The 18804-nt window shown below is 44.1% G+C and overlaps 1 protein-coding gene across 2 annotated transcripts; it reads right to left on the minus strand.

The window, feature by feature from the left end:
• Positions 1 to 261: 261 nt before the first annotated feature.
• Positions 262 to 17009, minus strand: LOC139536213 (transmembrane protein adipocyte-associated 1 homolog). 2 transcript variants are annotated; one of them, XM_071336538.1, is made up of 11 exons: positions 16816 to 17009; positions 16186 to 16351; positions 15254 to 15386; positions 14783 to 14869; positions 7958 to 8030; positions 7102 to 7181; positions 6827 to 6937; positions 6462 to 6522; positions 5028 to 5130; positions 2878 to 2958; positions 262 to 2528 (listed from the first exon to the last, which is right to left on the minus strand). In XM_071336538.1, exons 2-11 carry the CDS (start codon positions 16335 to 16337, stop codon positions 2267 to 2269), a joined length of 1143 nt encoding a protein of 380 aa, XP_071192639.1. In that variant the 5' UTR covers positions 16338 to 16351; positions 16816 to 17009; the 3' UTR covers positions 262 to 2266. The 2 variants fall into 2 exon arrangements, with proteins under 2 accessions (XP_071192639.1, XP_071192640.1); XM_071336539.1 differs by lacking the exon at positions 2878 to 2958 and having other exon boundaries at positions 2127 to 2528.
• Between the last annotated feature and the right edge of the window lie 1795 nt (positions 17010 to 18804).

Below are 18804 nucleotides of genomic sequence, written 5' to 3' on the forward strand. Positions count from 1 at the left end.
ACCTCTGTAGTCATCCCCTGCCTCCCAGAAATCTAAATCTCCAAATGTTGTGCATGTTTGTACAAGAAAGATGATTGGTTAGTCCAAAATATATATAAAATTGTACGCCATACATTCAGCTTTGGCTAACCCCAGACAACTGAAACACTGCATGCCATGCACAACTGAAATATTTACTGGGACCGCTTTTCCATTTGCAATACCACAACAAAACACCAAGGGGAGACACGGTCCAAAGAAAATAGATACGGGCAGGCTATAGGAATGAAAAGGAAGCATATTTTAATAGTCTCTCATGGAATGCTGAAACACATCAACACTGTTCTTTTATTTTAATAGTGTATTATTGAGCTATAAATTGTTCACAAATTGCTGGGATCAAGTATCCTCACTCTTTTTCAAAGTTATTTTATTTACCATCTTAAATATTTTATTCAATCTTTAAACATGACTGCACTTGCATTTGAAACCCACACCCAGAGACCTTATTCATGATGATTTGAGTATAGTATAATTTTGCACCTCAAATGCAACTCTTCCAACATTTCTGTAGAAATATAAGGCAGTGTTTGAGAGCAAGCAACAGTCTGTTGATGCAGGGCAGGTATTGGGAAGAGCAAAGCAGAAGACTTGTATAAAATACTACAATGGCAATATAAAACACTTGTTTTGTGGTGGCTTACACTTATGAATAAAAGAAATGTCTCTTATATTACGTAGTGATGCTATCACAGTAGGTTGGTGACACCTTAAATTGGGCAGAACGGGCTTGTGGTAATGACTTGAATAAAATACATCAAACACATGGAAACCAAAGCCATTCCATTTACTCTGTTCCAGCCATTATGATGAGCCATCCTCCCCTCACTAGCCTCCACTGGATGCTATGTCACATGAATAACTTTACCCACTTCACATTTTATCATAGCAAACATAATATTAATCTTTGGGGGAATGAATATAGTGACAAAATCAAGAGGGGCATAAACAAAACTAAAATCAAAAAAGTGACATCGTAATTCACACAAACTGGAATGACATTGTTTTCAGGCACCAATAGAATTGGATTCCCAGCAAGCCATGTTGTGGGCTATTAAGTTCACAGCAGACATACAAGTAGGAATTAACACAAGGAAGTAGGGCTTCATGAAAATTGGTATTTAGTTTGCGTTGAGCATCATGAGCAAGCAGATGGACTTTGTTTAAAAGTTGCTCTTTCTTTGTGATGAAATCAGGGTTGACTATAAAGAACACAAGAGAAACCCCATAAGGTGACTTCATCAATCATTTCATATAGTGAAAACTAATTTTAAGTCGTAAAAAAAAAAAAACACACTTTTGGGTTTATGGGCATGAATATTTCTTGAAATAAAAATGTCCACAAAAAACATTGTTTCGCCACAAGTGCTGTTCCTGCCTTCTCCATCTCATTTGATTGGTGGTTGGAAAGTTTTACTTAAGTCATAAGCACCTTTAATACCAGGAATGATCAGCTGATGGAACTACCTATCGACATAAAACCAAGCAGTCACTAAAATAAACAAAACGGACGGCAAACAATAACATAAAATAGGTACAGGCGATGCGGGTGCGACATGGCGTCCATTTTGGGTCTCTCCCAGCCCCAGCATCAAGTTACATAGATACCAGTTGCACTGCTAATTGTCTGACATGGCATACCAAGTCCCTGTAGACTCAAGCCAAACAGGTCTTCAATTTGTACATGACGTTACACTGTAGGATTTCCATCATCAACAAGAGTGGGAAAAAAAGAACTGATATCAAACATTTAAAAAATAATTAAGCACACTTGATTCATTATGAGTGATGCAATTTAGAGAAGGCTCCTGGCACAATAAGAACAGGGCTGGCCTATAGGGAGCGAGGCAGTTATTCAATACAAGACGATAACAAATCTAATACAAGGCCACAGTTAATGGACTTTACCTCAGTTGTAATCCTTTGTTGGAAATGTATCGGACATTACCTTTACATTATCTTCTTATCTTGGTCAGCCACACACTCATTTACAGGGGGGATAACACTTGACTGAAGTTGTAGAAATATCCCCTGCAGGTTTTGGGGGAAACTGTCATGTTCGAGCCAGAATGGACAAGGCAGCAAGATCCAAAATGGAGAACAGACAGGGGCTGAAATGAGAGTCAATTCACAGTGTCTCCAGAGGGAGAGAGAGCCATAGCAAACTCCAACTTCTCCACTCAACAAGTCCAACATCCCCTATCCTGCATTCTCATTTCCTCTCTTCTCAGGCGTTGATGGCTCTCCAGCGGTCGCTGTTTATGCTGCCCTGCCCGAAAGGACCAGAGGCCACATTGTCCAGGTAAGCAGCTATGCCGGTGCCCATGGTTGCAGCAGTCAGGCCATCTATCTGGGTGCCAGGGTAGAAGGAGCCCCGTTCCAGCTGCTCCTTGTGGCCCAGGCCTGAGGCAGGGGGCAGGTGGACATCCGTCTGGTCATCAGGCTCGTCCACCTGGCACTTGTAGGAGAAGAGGACCTTGGGCTCTGAGCTGGAGGAAGGAGGAGAGAAGGATGAAGAGAGATGGTAGAGAGAGGGGCAAGGAGAGAAAGTGAGAGGGATAAAGAGACCAAAGACGACAGGAGAGCGCGATTGTATCCCAAGGTGGCAGTAAAACGCGACCAAACAAATGAGAACATTGCCGTGTCCTCCATCCTTCTTTCCTCAATTCATCTCAAAGCGCATTGGATCAGAGGATCTAAGACCCCTCCTTTGAACCCCTCCTCAATGAGCCTTGAGAGGAATTGAGAAAAAAAGACAAAAGGACAGCGGAAGCAAGGATTTGACATCAAGTAACATTTTCAGACAAAGCCATTGTTTTTGGCCTTTGATCTACATACCCGAAGAAGCCTTTGAGGAAGGTGACGTAGATGAGTGGGGCAAACACAGAGAAGTAGATGAAGGTGGTGACATCCACGCAGCTGCTCAAATCACACAGAAACAAACTTTAACAGGGGGCTGACTGTGACCCCTACGCAGTAGCCGTACCTTAAGGGCGGGCTGCCTTCTGCGAATTAGTAGGTGATCCAATAATCACCCACTTCCCTCCATTCTGCTAGCAAAAGTGCAATCCTTGGGAGAATAAAGATTAAACTACCAACAGGACATTAAAAACTAACATTTTATGCTTCACGGAGTTGTGGCTGAACGACGACAATATCAACATACTGGTTAGAAGATGTACCGGCAGGATAGAACAGCGGAATCTGGTAAGAGACAGTTTTCATCTGTATTCTTCGTAGCTGTTTACATACCACCACAGTCAGAGGCTGGCTGTAAGTCAGCATTGAATGAGCTGTATTCCGCCATAAGCAGACAAGAAAACGCTCACCCAGAGGCGGCACTCCTAGGAGCCGGGGACTTTAATGCAGGGAAACTTAAATCCGTTTTACAAAATTTCTATCACCATGTTAAATGTGCAACGAAAGGGTAACCTGCCTAAATGACTAACGACCCGTAGCACTCACATCTGTAGCCATGAAGTGCTTTGAAAGGCTGGTCATGGCTCACAACACCATCATCCCAGAAACCCTAGACCCAATACAATTTGCATACCGCCCCAACAGATCCACAGATGATGACACAACAGTGGTAGGCCTGATCACCGAGAACGATGAGACAGCCTATAGGGAGGACAGAGACCTGGCCGTGTGGTTCCAGGACAACAACCTCTCCCTCAACGTGATCAAAACAACGGGGATGATTGTGGACTACAGGAAAAAGAGGACAGCGCACTCACCCATTCTCATCGACAGGGCTGCAGTGGAGCAGGTTGAGAGCATCCACATCACCAACAAACTAACATCGTCCAAGCACACCAAGACAGTCGTGAAGAGGGCACGACAAAACCTATACCCCCTCAGGAGACTGAAAAGATTTGGCATGGGTCCTCAGATCCTCAAAAGGTTCTACAGCTGCACCATCGAGAGCATCCTGACTGGTTGCATCACTGCCTGGTATGGCAACTGCTCGGCCTCCGACCGCAAGGCACTACAGAGGGTAGTGCAAACGGCCCAGTACATCACCGGGGCCAAGCTTCCTGCCATCCAGGACCTCTATACCAGGCGGTGTCAGTGGAAGGCCCTAAAAATTGTCAAAGACTCCAGCCACCCTAGTTAGACTGTTCTCTTTGCTACCGCACGGCAATCGGTACCGGAGCACCAAGTCTAAGTCCAAGAGGCTTCCAAACGGCTTCAACCCCCAAGCCATAAGACTCCTGAACATCTAGTCAAATGGCTACCCAGACTATTTGCATTGTCGTCCCCTCTTTACACCACTGCTACTCTCCATTGTCATCTATGCAGTCACTTTAATAACTCTACCTACATGTACATAACCAGTGCCCCCGCACATTGACTCTGTATCGGTACCCCCCTTTATAGTCTCGCAATTGTTATTTTACTGCTGCTCTTTAATTACTTATCTCTTATCAATATTTTTTTTAAACTGCATTGTTGGCTAGGGGCTCGTAAGTTAGCATTTCACTGTAAGGTCTACACCTAATGTATTCGGCTCATGTGACTAATACAATTTGATTTGAAGAGCTCCATAAGCCGGCACCAGAATAACACTTGGCTTCAGTTAGGCTACACAGAAAACATCAGAACATGGACACGCCAAACAAGCTGCTTCGCTTTGAGGGGAAAGTGAATTTCAGATATGTCCTTTTTACTTGGACCATCAGTTATTATGTACTTGGTCCATCAGCTATAAGGTCTACGTAACACTATCATAACAGGCCAGCGGATAAAAACCTTGAGAAACCGATTGCTTTGCAGTTTGGCTACAGTTTACTGATTAAACACAGATGTTAAAGAAACGGGACTACGCGCTGTGATAAATGTTTCAAAGTGTGATTGATAAGAATGTTTTCAAGCCTGTTGTGATCTTCATTAGAATACATCGTCGTGTGATGATTTAGTCTTTTACGCTTTTGCTTAAACTCTTGAATCTCCAGCACATCCTTCTACACACAGAAGCAGCCACTCACCAGAGCCCCTCTATGATGCCAGCACACAGAAGGGCACTGCCCAGCCCCTGGACCAGATTGAGCAGGGACAGAACGGCAGCGTACACATAAAAACTCTTCTTAGCTGTGGAGGGAGGGGATGAAGAGGAAACAAGGGGTGTGCATTACCTCTGCAGCTATAGAATCTACTGCTGCTGAACTATGACAGACCACTCCTAAAAACTAGATACTGTGCATTTGAACATTGGTCTCTGGATGGCTAAACAATCAATTAAACAATTCTGAATGTGAATACATGTCAATAGATTTTTAGATTCATTCTCATCAATGACAACATTCTAGAACTGAGTTACCACTCATCTAAGTCTCGTATCCAGGGTAATCTGGTTAATGATTATATAATGTTGATTATATGGCTCTTTCCTTGTAGAATGTTGACAGCTGTATAGAACACTAGGCCACTCTCCAGCTAAACATTAACATAAGAGATAGTCAAAAAGAACTGTGGTAGATGAGGAAAGGACCCTGAAAAAAACCCTCTACCATCTATACACGGCATTGCCTAAAGTATGTGGACACCCCTTCAACTTAGTTGATTTAGCTATTTCAGCCACAACCGTTGCTGACAGGTGTATAAAAATCAAGCACACAGCCATGCTATCTTCATAGACAAACACTGGCAGTAGAATGGCCTTACTGAAGAGCTCAGTGACTTCCGACGTGGCACCGTCATAGGATGTCACCTTTCCAACAAGTCAGTTGGTCAAATGTGTGCCCTGCTAGAGCTGCGCCGGTCAACTGCAAGTGCTGTAATTGTGAAGTTGAAACGTCTTGGAGCAACAACGGTTCAGCCGCGAAGTGGTAGGCCACACAAGCTCACAGAATGGGAACGTCGAGTGCTGAAGCGAGTAAAAATCATCTGTCCAACCAAGTTACAAACTGCCTCTGGAAGCAACATCAGCACAAGAACTGTTCATGGCCGAGGAGCCGCACTCAAGCCTAAAATCACCATGTTCAATGCCAAGCATCGGCTGGAGTGGTATAAAGCTCCCCACCATTGGACTCCGGAGCAGTGGAAAAGCGTTCTCTGGAGTAATCAATCACGCTTCACCAACGCTACCTGCTCCAATGCATAGTGCCAAATGTAAAGTTTAGATAATGGTCTGGGGCTGTTTTTCATGGTTTGGGCCAGGCCCCTTAGTTCCAGTGAAGGGAAATCTTAACGCTACAGCATACAATGACATTCTAGATGATTCTGTGCTTCCAACTTTGTGGCAACAGTTTGGGGAAGGCCCTTTCCTGTTTCAGCAGCAAAAGGGGGACCTGTGTTATAGCAGCAAAAGGGGGACATTAATGCCCATGATTTTGGAATGAGATGTTTGACGAGCAGGTGTCCACATACTTTTGGCCATGTAGTGTAGCTTGCTTGGTGAATAAAATGTCCCAATAACTCACATGGCAGAGATATTCTCTCCCTCACCGGGGTTTTGGGAAGGATGACAACCAAAGAGTAGACCTGGAAGGAAAAGGACCAGTGTTTTACTCTCAAACAGTTTATTCAGTTAGTGCTTTGTGTTCACAGTGGTGGATGCATAGGTGCTTATTTTCATTCCAATCCAAATGAGACGGCTAAATGTCCAAATGTGTGGGACACGCATGTTAAATTCTACCCTTTCTCAAATCAAGACTGATTAAAATCCTCTCTGTCCGTGTATTATTTGAACACAAGTTAACTTTTTTTTTATACAATTACATTAATAAGATTTATTTTTATTTTTATTCAAAGCACTGCATTTGCTTTGCAGCCACTAGCCGCTCACCAGGAAGAAGCAGCAGGAGCTGGCCAACCAAAACTGGCGTCCTCCGTGGCCGTAGATGTTGAAGTCCTCGGCGGACAGGTGCTCGTCGGGGTACACGATCTCCAGTGTGCCCTGAGGGTGCAAGGGGAATAGCCCTAGCAAAGAGGAAACGTGGTATCTATGGAGCTGTGATTGGTTCAGCTTCTAACACCCGGGTCTTGGTCCGTAGGGCACAACATAGTAAAAATTTAAAACATCGTCAAACTAAAAATCAGCATTCAGGACTCTAGTCTTACCTGTGTGATTGAGTAGCCCAGTGCCAGTACAGCAGTGATAGCCAGCACACGCTTTATACTGGACTGACTCTCAAGGTGGCCTGTCAACAGAGGAAACGTTTAGAAGCCATGCTTTCAACAGCACCACTAAGGAGTTGAGTGCGTTGGTCTTTAATACTGGAAACGGACACAAAGTGAATGTAATATGGCGATGATTCCACCATGCCAATTCAAATAAAAACAGAATTTTAAATGCTGTAGTAATAGTCAGGGATGGGATTTTTCCTGATGAAACAATAATACAAATCTGTTGTCCTGCTCACACCCCTGGCTATGCCAAAATCTGCATACAGCTTTACTGTTTATACTGCCTATAAACAGCCTAATCCCACCCCCCTCTAAGGACACATTAAATTTAAACAACTCATATATTCACCTCTGCTTATACAGTGCATGACTATATGTGTGACTGTAGTCATACCAGTTGCGGTGACCAAGTCATCCCAAGTGTTAGTCTTACAGCAGAAGTGAGACGGGCCGACAGGAAGAGTTTTAGTTTTGCAGATCATTAAACATTTTGACTGTACATTGCACATTTGTTTAACTAATGTGCTGTTTTTAGTACCCTGTCCGGACACACACATTAAGTCATGTACTTCTCCATATTGTCCTAAGAAATCTTCGTATTTAGCATGTGCTTGGTAGTGTTTGTTTTCATATCTTTTACAGTTAGCCTGGGTGCCAGTCTGTTTCTGCTATCAAGCGGTTGACATGATAGCATAAGCTGATTCTGGGACCAGGCTACTGTACAGTGGATTTGAGTTGCAGGAGATGTCGTTATGAATCAAAATACTGTGGTGGTTATTGGAAGACCCACCAAAAGCCAGTCCCAGGATAATAACACTGAGCTCCACGGTGAGCAGAAAGAAACGGCTGATCTCCCACAGCACCTAAAGGAGACAACATTGAGAAGAGGTAAATCTCAGCCGTCTCAAATCGCCTCTGCGGCTCTTCACCTTTCCTTAATCTGCATTTCTCTTTTACTTATCCGCTCTCCTCAGATCAGTATCATTTTATATATGCACTTTTCTGCACCACGCACTTTTTGGGCATCATGACGTCCAAATAAATTACTCATATTTTTGCATTTTAGCCTCTGTTTTGGATTTATCCACATTCTCAAAGGTGTGCAGGTCGGCAGCTAGCCTGGCAGGTAGAAGCGTTGGGCCAGTAACCGAAAGGTCGCTGGATCGAATCCCCGAGCGGACAAGGTAAAAATCTGTTGTTCTGCCCCTTAGCAAGGCAGTTAACCCACTGTTCCCCAGGCGCCGAAGACAAGAATGTCGATTTTATTCATTTTTTATTTCACCGGGTAGGCCAGTTGAGAACAAGCTCTCATTTACAACTGTGAGCTGGCCAAGATAAAGCAAAGCAGTGAGACAAAAACAACAACACAGAGTTACACATGGGACAAACAAACATACAGTCAATAATACAATAGAAACAGTGTGTGCAAATGTAGTAAGGTTAGGGAGGTAAGGCAATAAATAGGCCATAGTGGCGAAATAATTACATTTTATCATTAACACTGGAGTGATAGATGTGCAGATGATGATGTGTAAGCAGAGATACTGGGAGACCAACAAAAGACACAAAAAATAACAATATGGGGATGAGGTAGTTGGGTGGGCTATTTACAGATGGGCTGTGTACAGGTGCAGTGATCAGTAAGCTGCTCTGACAGCTGATGCTTATAGTTAGTAAGGGAAATATAAATCAAAATCAAATCAAATCAAATTTTATTAGTCACATACACATGGTTAGCAGATGTTAATGCGAGTGTAGCGAAATGCTTGTGCTTCTAGTTCCGACAATGCAGTAATAACCAACAGTAATCTAACCTAACAATTCCACACTACTACCTTACACACACACACACAAGTGTAAAGGGATAAAGAATATGTACATAAAGATATATGAATGAGTGGTGGTACAGAACGGCATGGCAGATGCAGTAGATGGTATAGAGTACGGTATATACGTATGAGATGAGTACTGTAGGGTATGTAAACATAAAGTGGCATAGTTTAAAGTGGCTAGTGGTACATGTATTGCATAAAGATGGCAAGATGCAGTAGATGATATAGAGTACAGTATATATACATATGAGATGGGTAATGTAGGGTATGTAAACATTGTATTAAGTGGCATTGCTTAAAGTGGCTAGTGGTACATTTTTACATAATTTCCATCAATTCCCATTTTTAAAGTGGCTGGAGTTGAGTCAGTATGTTGGCAGCGGCCGCTAAATGTTAGCGGTGGCTGTTTAACAGTCTGATGGCCTTGAGATAGAAGCTGTTTTTCAGTCTCTCGGTCCCTGCTTTGATGCACCTGTACTGACCTCGCCTTCTGGATGATAGCGGGGTGAACAGGCAGTGGCTTGGGTGGTTGTTGTCCTTGATGATCTTTATGGCCTTCCTGTGACATCGGGTGGTGTAGGTGTCCTGGAGGGCAGGTAGTTTGCCCCCAGTGATGCGTTCTGCAGACCTCACTACCCTCTGGAGAGCCTTACGGTTGTGGGCGGAGCAGTTGCCGTACCAGGCGGTGATACAGCCCGACAGGATGCTCTCGATTGTGCATCTGTAGAAGTTTGTGAGTGCTTTTGGTGACAAGCCGAATTTCTTCAGCCTCCTGAGGTTGAAGAGGCGCTGCTGCGCCTTCTTCACAACGCTGTCTGTGTGGGTGGACCAGTTCAGTTTGTCCGTGATGTGTACACCGAGGAACTTAAAACTTTCCACCTTCTCCACTACTGACCCGTCGATGTGGATAGGGGGGTGCTCCCTCTGCTGTTTCCTGAAGTCCACAATCATCTCCTTTGTTTTGTTGACGTTGAGTATGAGGTTATTTTCCTGACACCACACTCCGAGGGCCCTCACCTCCTCCCTGTAGGCCGTCTCGTCGTTGTTGGTGATCAAGCCTACCACTGTAGTGTCATCCGCAAACTTGATGATTGAGTTGGAGGCGTGCATGGCCACGCAGTCGTGGGTGAACAGGGAGTACAGGAGAGGGCTCAGAACGCACCCTTGTGGGGCCCCAGTGTTGAGGATCAGCGGGGTGGAGATGTTGTTACCTACCCTCACCACCTGGGGGCGGCCCGTCAGGAAGTCCAGGACCCAGTTGCACAGGGCGGGGTCGAGACCCAGGGTCTCGAGCTTGATGACGAGTTTGGAGGGTACTATGGCGTTAAATGCTGAGCTGTAATCGATGAACAGCATTCTCACATGGGTATTCCTCTTGTCCAGATGGGTTAGGGCAGTGTGCAGTGTGGTTGCGATTGCGTCGTCTGTGGACCTATTGGGTCGGTAAGCAAATTGGAGTGGGTCTAGGGTGTCCGGTAGGGTGGAGGTGATATGGTCCTTGACTAGTCTCTCAAAGCACTTCATGATGACGGAAGTGAGTGCTACGGGGCGGTAGTCGTTTAGCTCAGTTACCTTAGCTTTCTTGGGAACAGGAACAATGGTGGCCCTCTTGAAGCATGTGGGAACAGCAGACTGGGATAAGGATTGATTGAATATGTCCGTAAACACACCAGCCAGCTGGTCTGCGCATGCTCTGAGGACGCGGCTGGGAATGCCGTCTGGGCCTGCAGCCTTGCGAGGGTTAACACGTTTAAATGTTTTACTCACCTCGGCTGCAGTGAAGGAGAGCCCGCAGGTTTTGGTAGGGGGCCGTGTCAGTGGCACTGTATTGTCCTCAAAGCGGGCAAAAAAGTTGTTTAGCCTGTCTGGGAGCAAGACATCCTGGTCCTCGACGGGGCTGGTTTTCTTTTTGTAATCCGTGATTGACTGTAGACCCTGCCACATACCTCTTGTGTCTGAGCTGTTGAATTTCGACTCGATTTTGTCTCTGTACTGAGACTTAGCCTGTTTGATTGCCTTGCGGAGAGAATAGCTACACTGTTTGTATTCGGTCATGCTTCCGGTCACCTTGCCCTGGTTAAAAGCAGTGGTTCGCGCTTTCAGTTTCACGCGAATGCTGCCGTCAATCCACGGTTTCTGGTTTGGGAATGTTTTTATCGTTGCTGTGGGTACGACATCGTCAATGCACTTCCTAATGAACTCGCTCACCGAATCAGCATATTCGTCAATATTGTTGTTGGACGCGATGCGGAACATATTCCAATCCGCGTGATCGAAGCAGTCTTGAAGCGTGGATTCAGATTGGTCGGACCAGCGTTGAACAGACCTGAGCGCGGGAGCTTGTTGTTTGAGTTTTTGTTTGTAGGCTGGAATCAACAAAATGGAGTCGTGGTCAGCTTTTCCGAAAGGGGGGCGGGGGAGGGCCTTATAAGCGTCGCGGAAATTAGTATAACAATGGTCTAGTGTTTTTCCAGCCCTGGTAGCACAATCGATATGCTGATAGAATTTAGGGAGTTTTGTTTTTAGATTAGCCTTGTTAAAATCCCCAGCTACGATGAATGCAGCCTCAGGGTGTGTGGTTTCCAGTTTACAAAGAGTCAGATAAAGTTCGTTCAGGGCCATCGATGTGTCTGCTTGGGGGGGAATGTATACGGCTGTGATTATGATTGACGAGAATTCCCTTGGTAGATAATGCGGTCGACATTTGATTGTGAGGAGTTCTAGATCAGGTGAACAGAACGACTTGAGTTCTTGTGTGTTGTTATGATGATCACACCACTTCTCGTTAATCATAAGGCATACCCCCCCGCCCCTCTTCTTACCGGAAAGATGTTTGTTTCTGTCGGCGCGATGCATGAAGAAACCAGCTGGCTGCACCGACTCCGTTAGCGTCCCTTGAGTTAGCCATGTTTCCGTGAAGCAGAGCACGTTGCAATCCCTGATGTCTCTCTGGAATGCTACCCGTGCTCGGATTTCATCAACCTTATTGTCAAGAGACTGGACATTGGCGAGTAGTATGCTAGGGAGTGGAGCGCGATGTGCCCGTCTCCGAAGCCTGACCACGAGACCGCCACGTTTTCCCCTTTTTCGGCGTCGCACAGGGTCGCCGGCTGGGATCAGATCCATTGTATTGTGTGGAAGGCAAAACACTGGATCCGTTTCGGGAAAGTCATATTCCTGGTAGGAACGATGATGAGTTGACGTTAATCGTATATTCAGTAGTTCCTCCCGACTGTATGTAATGAAACCTAAGATTACCCGGGGTACCGATGTAAGAAATAACACGTAAAAAAACAAAATACTGCATATTTTCCAAGGAACACGAAGCGAGGCAGCCATCTCTTTTCGGCGCCGGAAGATACTTTCGTGCCTTCTCGCTCTCTCTCTCTCTCTCGCACTTCTGCGAGAGACTCCAGCTTCAGTGACTTTTGTAATTCATTCCAGTCATTGGCAGCAGAGAACTGGAATGAAAGGCAGCCAAAGGATGTGTTGGCTTTGGGGATGACCTGTGAAATATACCTATTGGAGCGTGTGCTATGAGTGGGTATTGCTATGGTGACCAGTGAGCTGAGATAAGGCGGGGCTTTACCTAGCAAAGACTTACAGATGACCTGGAGCTAGTGGGTTTGGCAACGGATATGTAGCGAGGGCCAGCCAACGAGAAGATACAGGTCGCAGCGGTGGGTAGTATATGGGGCTTTAGTGACAAAACGGATGGCAGTGTGATAGACTGCATCCAATTTGTTGAGTAGAGTGTTGGAGGCTATTTTGTAAATGACATCGCCAAAGTCAAGGATCGGTAGTCAGTTTTACGAGGGTATGTTTAGCAGCATGAGTGAAGAAGGCTTTGTTTGCGAAATAGGAACCCAATTCTAGATTTAATTTTGGATTGGAGATGCTTAATGTGAGTCTGGAAGGAGAGTTTACAGTCTAACCAGACACCTAGGTATTTGTAGTTGTCCACATATTCTAAGTCAGAACCGTCCAGAGTAGTGATGCTAGTCGGGCGGGAGGGTGCAGGCAGCGATGGGTTAAAGAGCATGCATTTAGTTTTACTAGCGTTTAAGAGCAGTTGGAGGCCACGGAAGGAGAGTTGTATAGCATTGAAACACGTTTGGAGGTTTGTTCACACAGTGTCCAAAGAGCCAGATGTATAAAGAATGGTGTCGTCTGCGTAGAGGTGGATCAGAGAATCACCAGCAGCAAGAGCGACATCATTGATGTATACAGAGAAAAGAGTCGGCCTGAGAATTGATCCCTGTGGCACCCCCATAGAGACCGCCAGAGGTCCGGACAACAGGTCCTCCGATTTGACACACTGAACTCTGAGAAGTAGTTGGTAAACCAGTCGAGGTAGTCATTTGAGAAACCAAGGCTATTGAGTCTGCCGATAAGAATGGGGTGATTGACAGAGTGGAAAGCCTTGGCCAGGTCGATGAAAACGGCTGCACAGTTCTGTCTTTTATCGATGGCGGTTATGATTTCATTTAGGACCTTGAGCGTGGCTGAGGTGCACCCATGATCAGCTCGGAAACCAGATTGCATAGCGGAGAAGGTACAGTGGGATTCGAAATGGTCGGTGATCTGTTTGTTAACTTGGCTTTTGAAGACTTTAGAAAGGCAGGGCAGGATGGATATAGGTCTGTAACAGTTTGGGTCTAGAGTGTCTCCCTCTTTGAAGATGGGGATGACCGCGGCAGCTTTCCAATCTTTAGGGATCTCCGACGATACGAAAGAGAGGCTGAACCGGCTAGTAATAGGGGTTGCAACAATTGCGGCAAATAATTTTAGAAAGAGGGTCCAGATTGTCTAGCCCAGCTGATTTGTAGGGATCCAGATTTTGCAGCTCTTTCAGAACATCAGCTATCTGGATTTGGGTGAAGGAGAAGCGGGGGAGCTTGGGCAGGTTGCTGCGAGGGGTGCAGAGCTGTTGGCCGGGGTAGGGGTAGCCAGGTGGAAAGCATGGCCGGCCGTAGAAATTCTCGATTATCGTAGATTTATCGGTGGTGACAGTGTTTCCTAGCCTCAGTGCAGTGGACAGCTGGGAGGAGGTGATCTTATTCTCCATGGACTTTACGGTGTCCAAAAGCTTTTTGGAATTAGTGCTACAGGATGCAAATTTCTGTTTGAAAACGCCAGCCTTCGCTTTTCTAACTGACTGTGTATATTGGTTCCTGACCTCCCTGAAAAGTTGCATATCGCGGTGGCTATTCGATGCTAATGCAGTACGCCACAGTCCTTCGCACCCCTCTGATTCAGAGGGGTTGGGTTAAATACGGAAGACACATTTCAGTTGTTCAACTGACGAGGTATCCCCCTTTCCATCACAGCAACCTATAAAACACATTTTACCCCAGGACACTAGAAGATGACTATCTCAGAAAAGAAAGAAACACTCAGATATCTGCCATGTTTGTCCTGATCATAGCAGACATCTGACTGCCCTCTTTCTGTTCTGAGATAATCATCTTGTGAAATGTCCTGTGATATTATGCTTTTCTGGATCCGAAAGGGTACCCCTTTCCCCTTTTTACGCAAGATGGGCTGAAGCCGAGGACACTCATTGACTTATGATCTACCTCCATATAACGTTCATCTGTGTGTAGTGCATTACACATCCAAAGTCTTTGTGCATCTACAACAGCTGTTGCAAAGAGCCTTTAGCTGTTATGAATGATGACAGAAAGTCTATTTCACACTACAAATGGGATAGAAGGCACTGTAAATAGCTTGAGCACAGGTGGTTCATAGTGTCACCATTTATGCCCTACATGTTGCCTTACCTTGTCAATGATGGTGGCAGAACTTGATGCACTGATGGTCATGGACACGATGGCACGGGTGATTCCCACCGCTGCCACCACAAACACCTGGGAGGACAAGGGTCAGACATCCATTAAAAAAGAGGGGTTGTGGGCAGTGGTGGCGAACAGGTTCGTCATTATCCATATTTGTCAGTGTCATTGTGTTCATATCAGTGTAAGGTAGAAAACCAATATCTCAAAGACATGTTTGAGATAGCAATTACCATCTGATATTGTGAAATGAATCAATATGAATTCAGTTAACCCACTATGTTATTCCTTTATTTTTGCTAAATTCTATATTCAGCATCTGAAGCATGTCAGAGAGCTGTCAAACTACATGTTTGCCTTTTTTTTAAATCTATCAAGAGCCTACTTTTTGTATATGTCTACACTCCTCTTATCTGCACAAGTTCTATTTCCAGAGATTGGATATAAGTGGTTACCTACCAGAATGTAGAAGGTAATAAAGATGGGGCTGGAGGTGAGTGTGATTTTGGCCCTGGCTGAGGGCAGTTTCCACATCAAGAACATGAAGAAAACTAGATTGGGAATGAGCAGCATGAGGTCCCAAAACCGAACTCTGATGGGGAGAGACAGGCAAAAGGACATGAAAATGTCTTGGAAGCTTGGGCTGTGAAACTCAAACCTTATTATAGACCAATCCAAACCCTGTCACCTGCTGTGCAGTCTAAAGAGTGTATAAAACATTAGGAACACCTTCCAAATATTGAATTGCACCCCCTTTGGCCTCAGAATAGCCTTCATTTGTCAGGGCATGGACTCTACAAGGCGTCGACAGCATTTCACAGGGATACTGGCCCATGTTGACTACAACTTCGGGTGGTGGACCATTGTTGATACACACAGAACACTGTTGAGTGTGAAAACCCCAGCAGCTTTGCAGTTCTTGACACAAACTGGTGAGCCTGGCACCTACTACAATACCACGTTCAAAGGCACTTAAATATTTTGTCTTGTCCATTCACTCTCTAAATGGCACACACACATAATCCATGTCTCAAGGCTTAAAAATCCTTCTTTAACCAGTCTCCTCCCCTTTATTTACACTGATTTAAGTATATTTAACAGGTGACGTCAATAAGGGATCATAGCTTTCACCTGGATTTTCTTGGTCAGTCTATGTCATGGAAACTCAGTCTGTTTTCTACAGTGTATATGGTTGTTATTTCAAAAGAGAAAGTGTTGTTCTTTATAACCACACTAAATACACAACTCAACAGTTCCAGCAATGTGAATGTCACACCTGAGCTGACACCTCTTGTCTTAACATGTTTCAAAATGTTGCATTGAGGTAATGCAGTACGTTGTAAAGAAACACAATTATAGTGACAGGACCAACACAGCCCTAACTGGCTTACCTTAACTCGCCAATGTCCTCGTATAGGACCTGCAAACATCTGTGAGGCTCTGGTCCCCAGGTTGGTGTTGCTGATGTGTTCTCCACTGAGGTAGGCAATATACTGCCATTGTATTGCGCAATCATCACCACCGCAGTCACGGAGTCAAGCATAATACATTCAAAGCCTAGTAGTAGTAGGGGCAGATATGTGTTACAGTTGATACAATTGCCACAATGGGTTGTTGTTATTCAAGGTCAATTAATAGCGGTTCTCTTGTTCCCTAACGTAGCTATATTTACAGATGCAGATAGATTAGGAAATTATTCAGCAAGGGTTTCTTCGACACGCTTGTTGTCAGCTCTGTAGCCACACAACCTTAAATTACTGTCTGTCTGTTCAATCTCGTCTTTCTCCACGTCAGGAGGTAAACATTACGTATCGGTGAAAGGAACGGTCAGTGTCACGAAACTTGCTGTTAACTTAGCATTATACTACTAGTAGCCAACTGACTGACGCATCTAACAGTAGTAACGTTAGTTACTAAGTTAAATGCTGACGTTAGCTCTCTAACTTACAATATTAGTAGATAAGTAAAGTTAACTAGCTAACGTCAAACTGAATAACATAACACGCTAACAATCTTCTTACCGTTTCAGTAGTCTCAAATCCAGGGGGAAATGGTATATTGTGCAGGACTTTTTGCGGACAATAATGTTGGTACAAGCAACCTAGATATCATACTTTTGTCGACTGTTAAATTCATGAATTATCCGAGCCAGCTAGTCACCTGACAAACCGCTTTCGCTTCTTTATCCTCGCCTCCTTCTCAAAACAGTGGATGAGAAAGCCAGAGGTCCCGTCCCTCTGACCTTCTCCTCCAATGGGGTTTGAGAAGATGCGAAAATTGTGCGATTGAGATTCTCCCTTTCACTTCGATTTGGTTCAGTTTAGGGATCGCCAAATGCAAACGTGAAAAATTAAATGGTTTTGGCATACTTCTGCAAATAAGCATCATTATTGCAATTATTAGTACCTATCATGATAAGTAACTAGTAATATGCGATACTTTACAATTCGTATTACAGCTATATGCAGAAACTATAAGTTGCCAGTATTGCATCTTGTCTTTGAAGACAAGCTCTAACATTAAGGGACAGATCGAAATGTACTGGGGGGAGGGGTTGGTCCAACGAAAGCTGTCAACAACAAAACAATGCACCCCTTCCACAACATAAACCACCACAAATAACAATAAATGTAGCGACCCTGTTTATAAACATGGATATCGACTTTGCCACTTCAGCATGCTTTTGTGGAAAAGTCGAGCCACATTGGGCTACAGGCCAGAAGGTTGAGGGTTTTCCAACTACCACAGACCAGCTCACCCTCCCGACATGTGCCATTACACTACAATTAGAGCCGGCTGCAGACAATGGTCAGCTTGGTTGGAAATTAGATTTTCAACATTTTGATGCCATATTTATGATTATATAAAATATATAAAACATTTTCCACCAAGAGGTTTCCGTGCCAATAAACAACACAACCAATAAACAAAGCATACCGACTTCGGGCACTTCATTATCATGGTTTGACTGTTCAACACCACAATAAATAGACTATGTCAATCTCGACAAACAGAAAATACGTTGTATCGAAGGCTTGGCTTGACAATCTCCGAAAGTCATTCAATTTCTTGGTGTTTTGTAACAGATGACTATTTCCATCCATCAATTGGCTGCTGCACAGTTTGGATTGATTTATTGATTTTATTTGTCAGTAAAAAAAAAAAATACATACCGCACCAGTCAAAAGTTTGGAGACAACTACTCATTCAAGGGTTTTTCTTTATTTTTTGTTAAACAATTTTCTACATTGTAGAATACTAGTGAAGACATCAAAACTATGAAATAACATATGGAATCATGTAGTAACCCCAAAAGAGAGTGTTAAACAAATCAAAATCTATTTTATATTTGAGATTCTAAGTAGCCACCCGTTGCCTTGATGACAGCTTTGCACACTCTTGTTTAAATGTAAACAAACACTGTGTAGCCTCATGACATGGTTTAAACAATACATTTGATATCATGGATGGTCAGTCCTTGCATCCATAGCTCTGTCTATTAATCTGAGAGTGGTTACATTTCTCCAGGCCCATCCCTCAGCTTTTTACCAAAAGAGGCGGGGCAACTGTTTGTTATTGTTTTATCTGTGGATTTGTCCTTTAAAACAGCTGCATATTATCAAGTGTCACCAACAAAAAGTTAAACAATAGGTCTATAGCAAATGCAGCATATGGCATTCATTTTTCACATGTAAATAGCACTTTTCAGTAGTGCTCAAAGCATGCCATTCCATGAGTGCAGCATTTTTCAACTGGAATCAATGAGTCCAATCAGTCCTCCATGACAACAAAATTATAAACAGTAGCGCTGGTTAATAAATCCTTAGTTTTGGGGTCATGATCAGGTAAAACAATTTGGCTAATCTATACTTCAATATTTCCAAGTCCTATTCTTGAAGATCAAGGGGTATTAACATTTATTGGAATGACTGGAATTCTGTTAGACTTTGGTTTTTAATGTAAAGATATCATTATATGTAGTAGAAAACAATGGGTTAGAAGAAGCCTAC

This window comes from Salvelinus alpinus, chromosome 12 (assembly GCF_045679555.1).
Source record: "Salvelinus alpinus chromosome 12, SLU_Salpinus.1, whole genome shotgun sequence".
Taxonomy (NCBI): domain Eukaryota; kingdom Metazoa; phylum Chordata; class Actinopteri; order Salmoniformes; family Salmonidae; genus Salvelinus; species Salvelinus alpinus.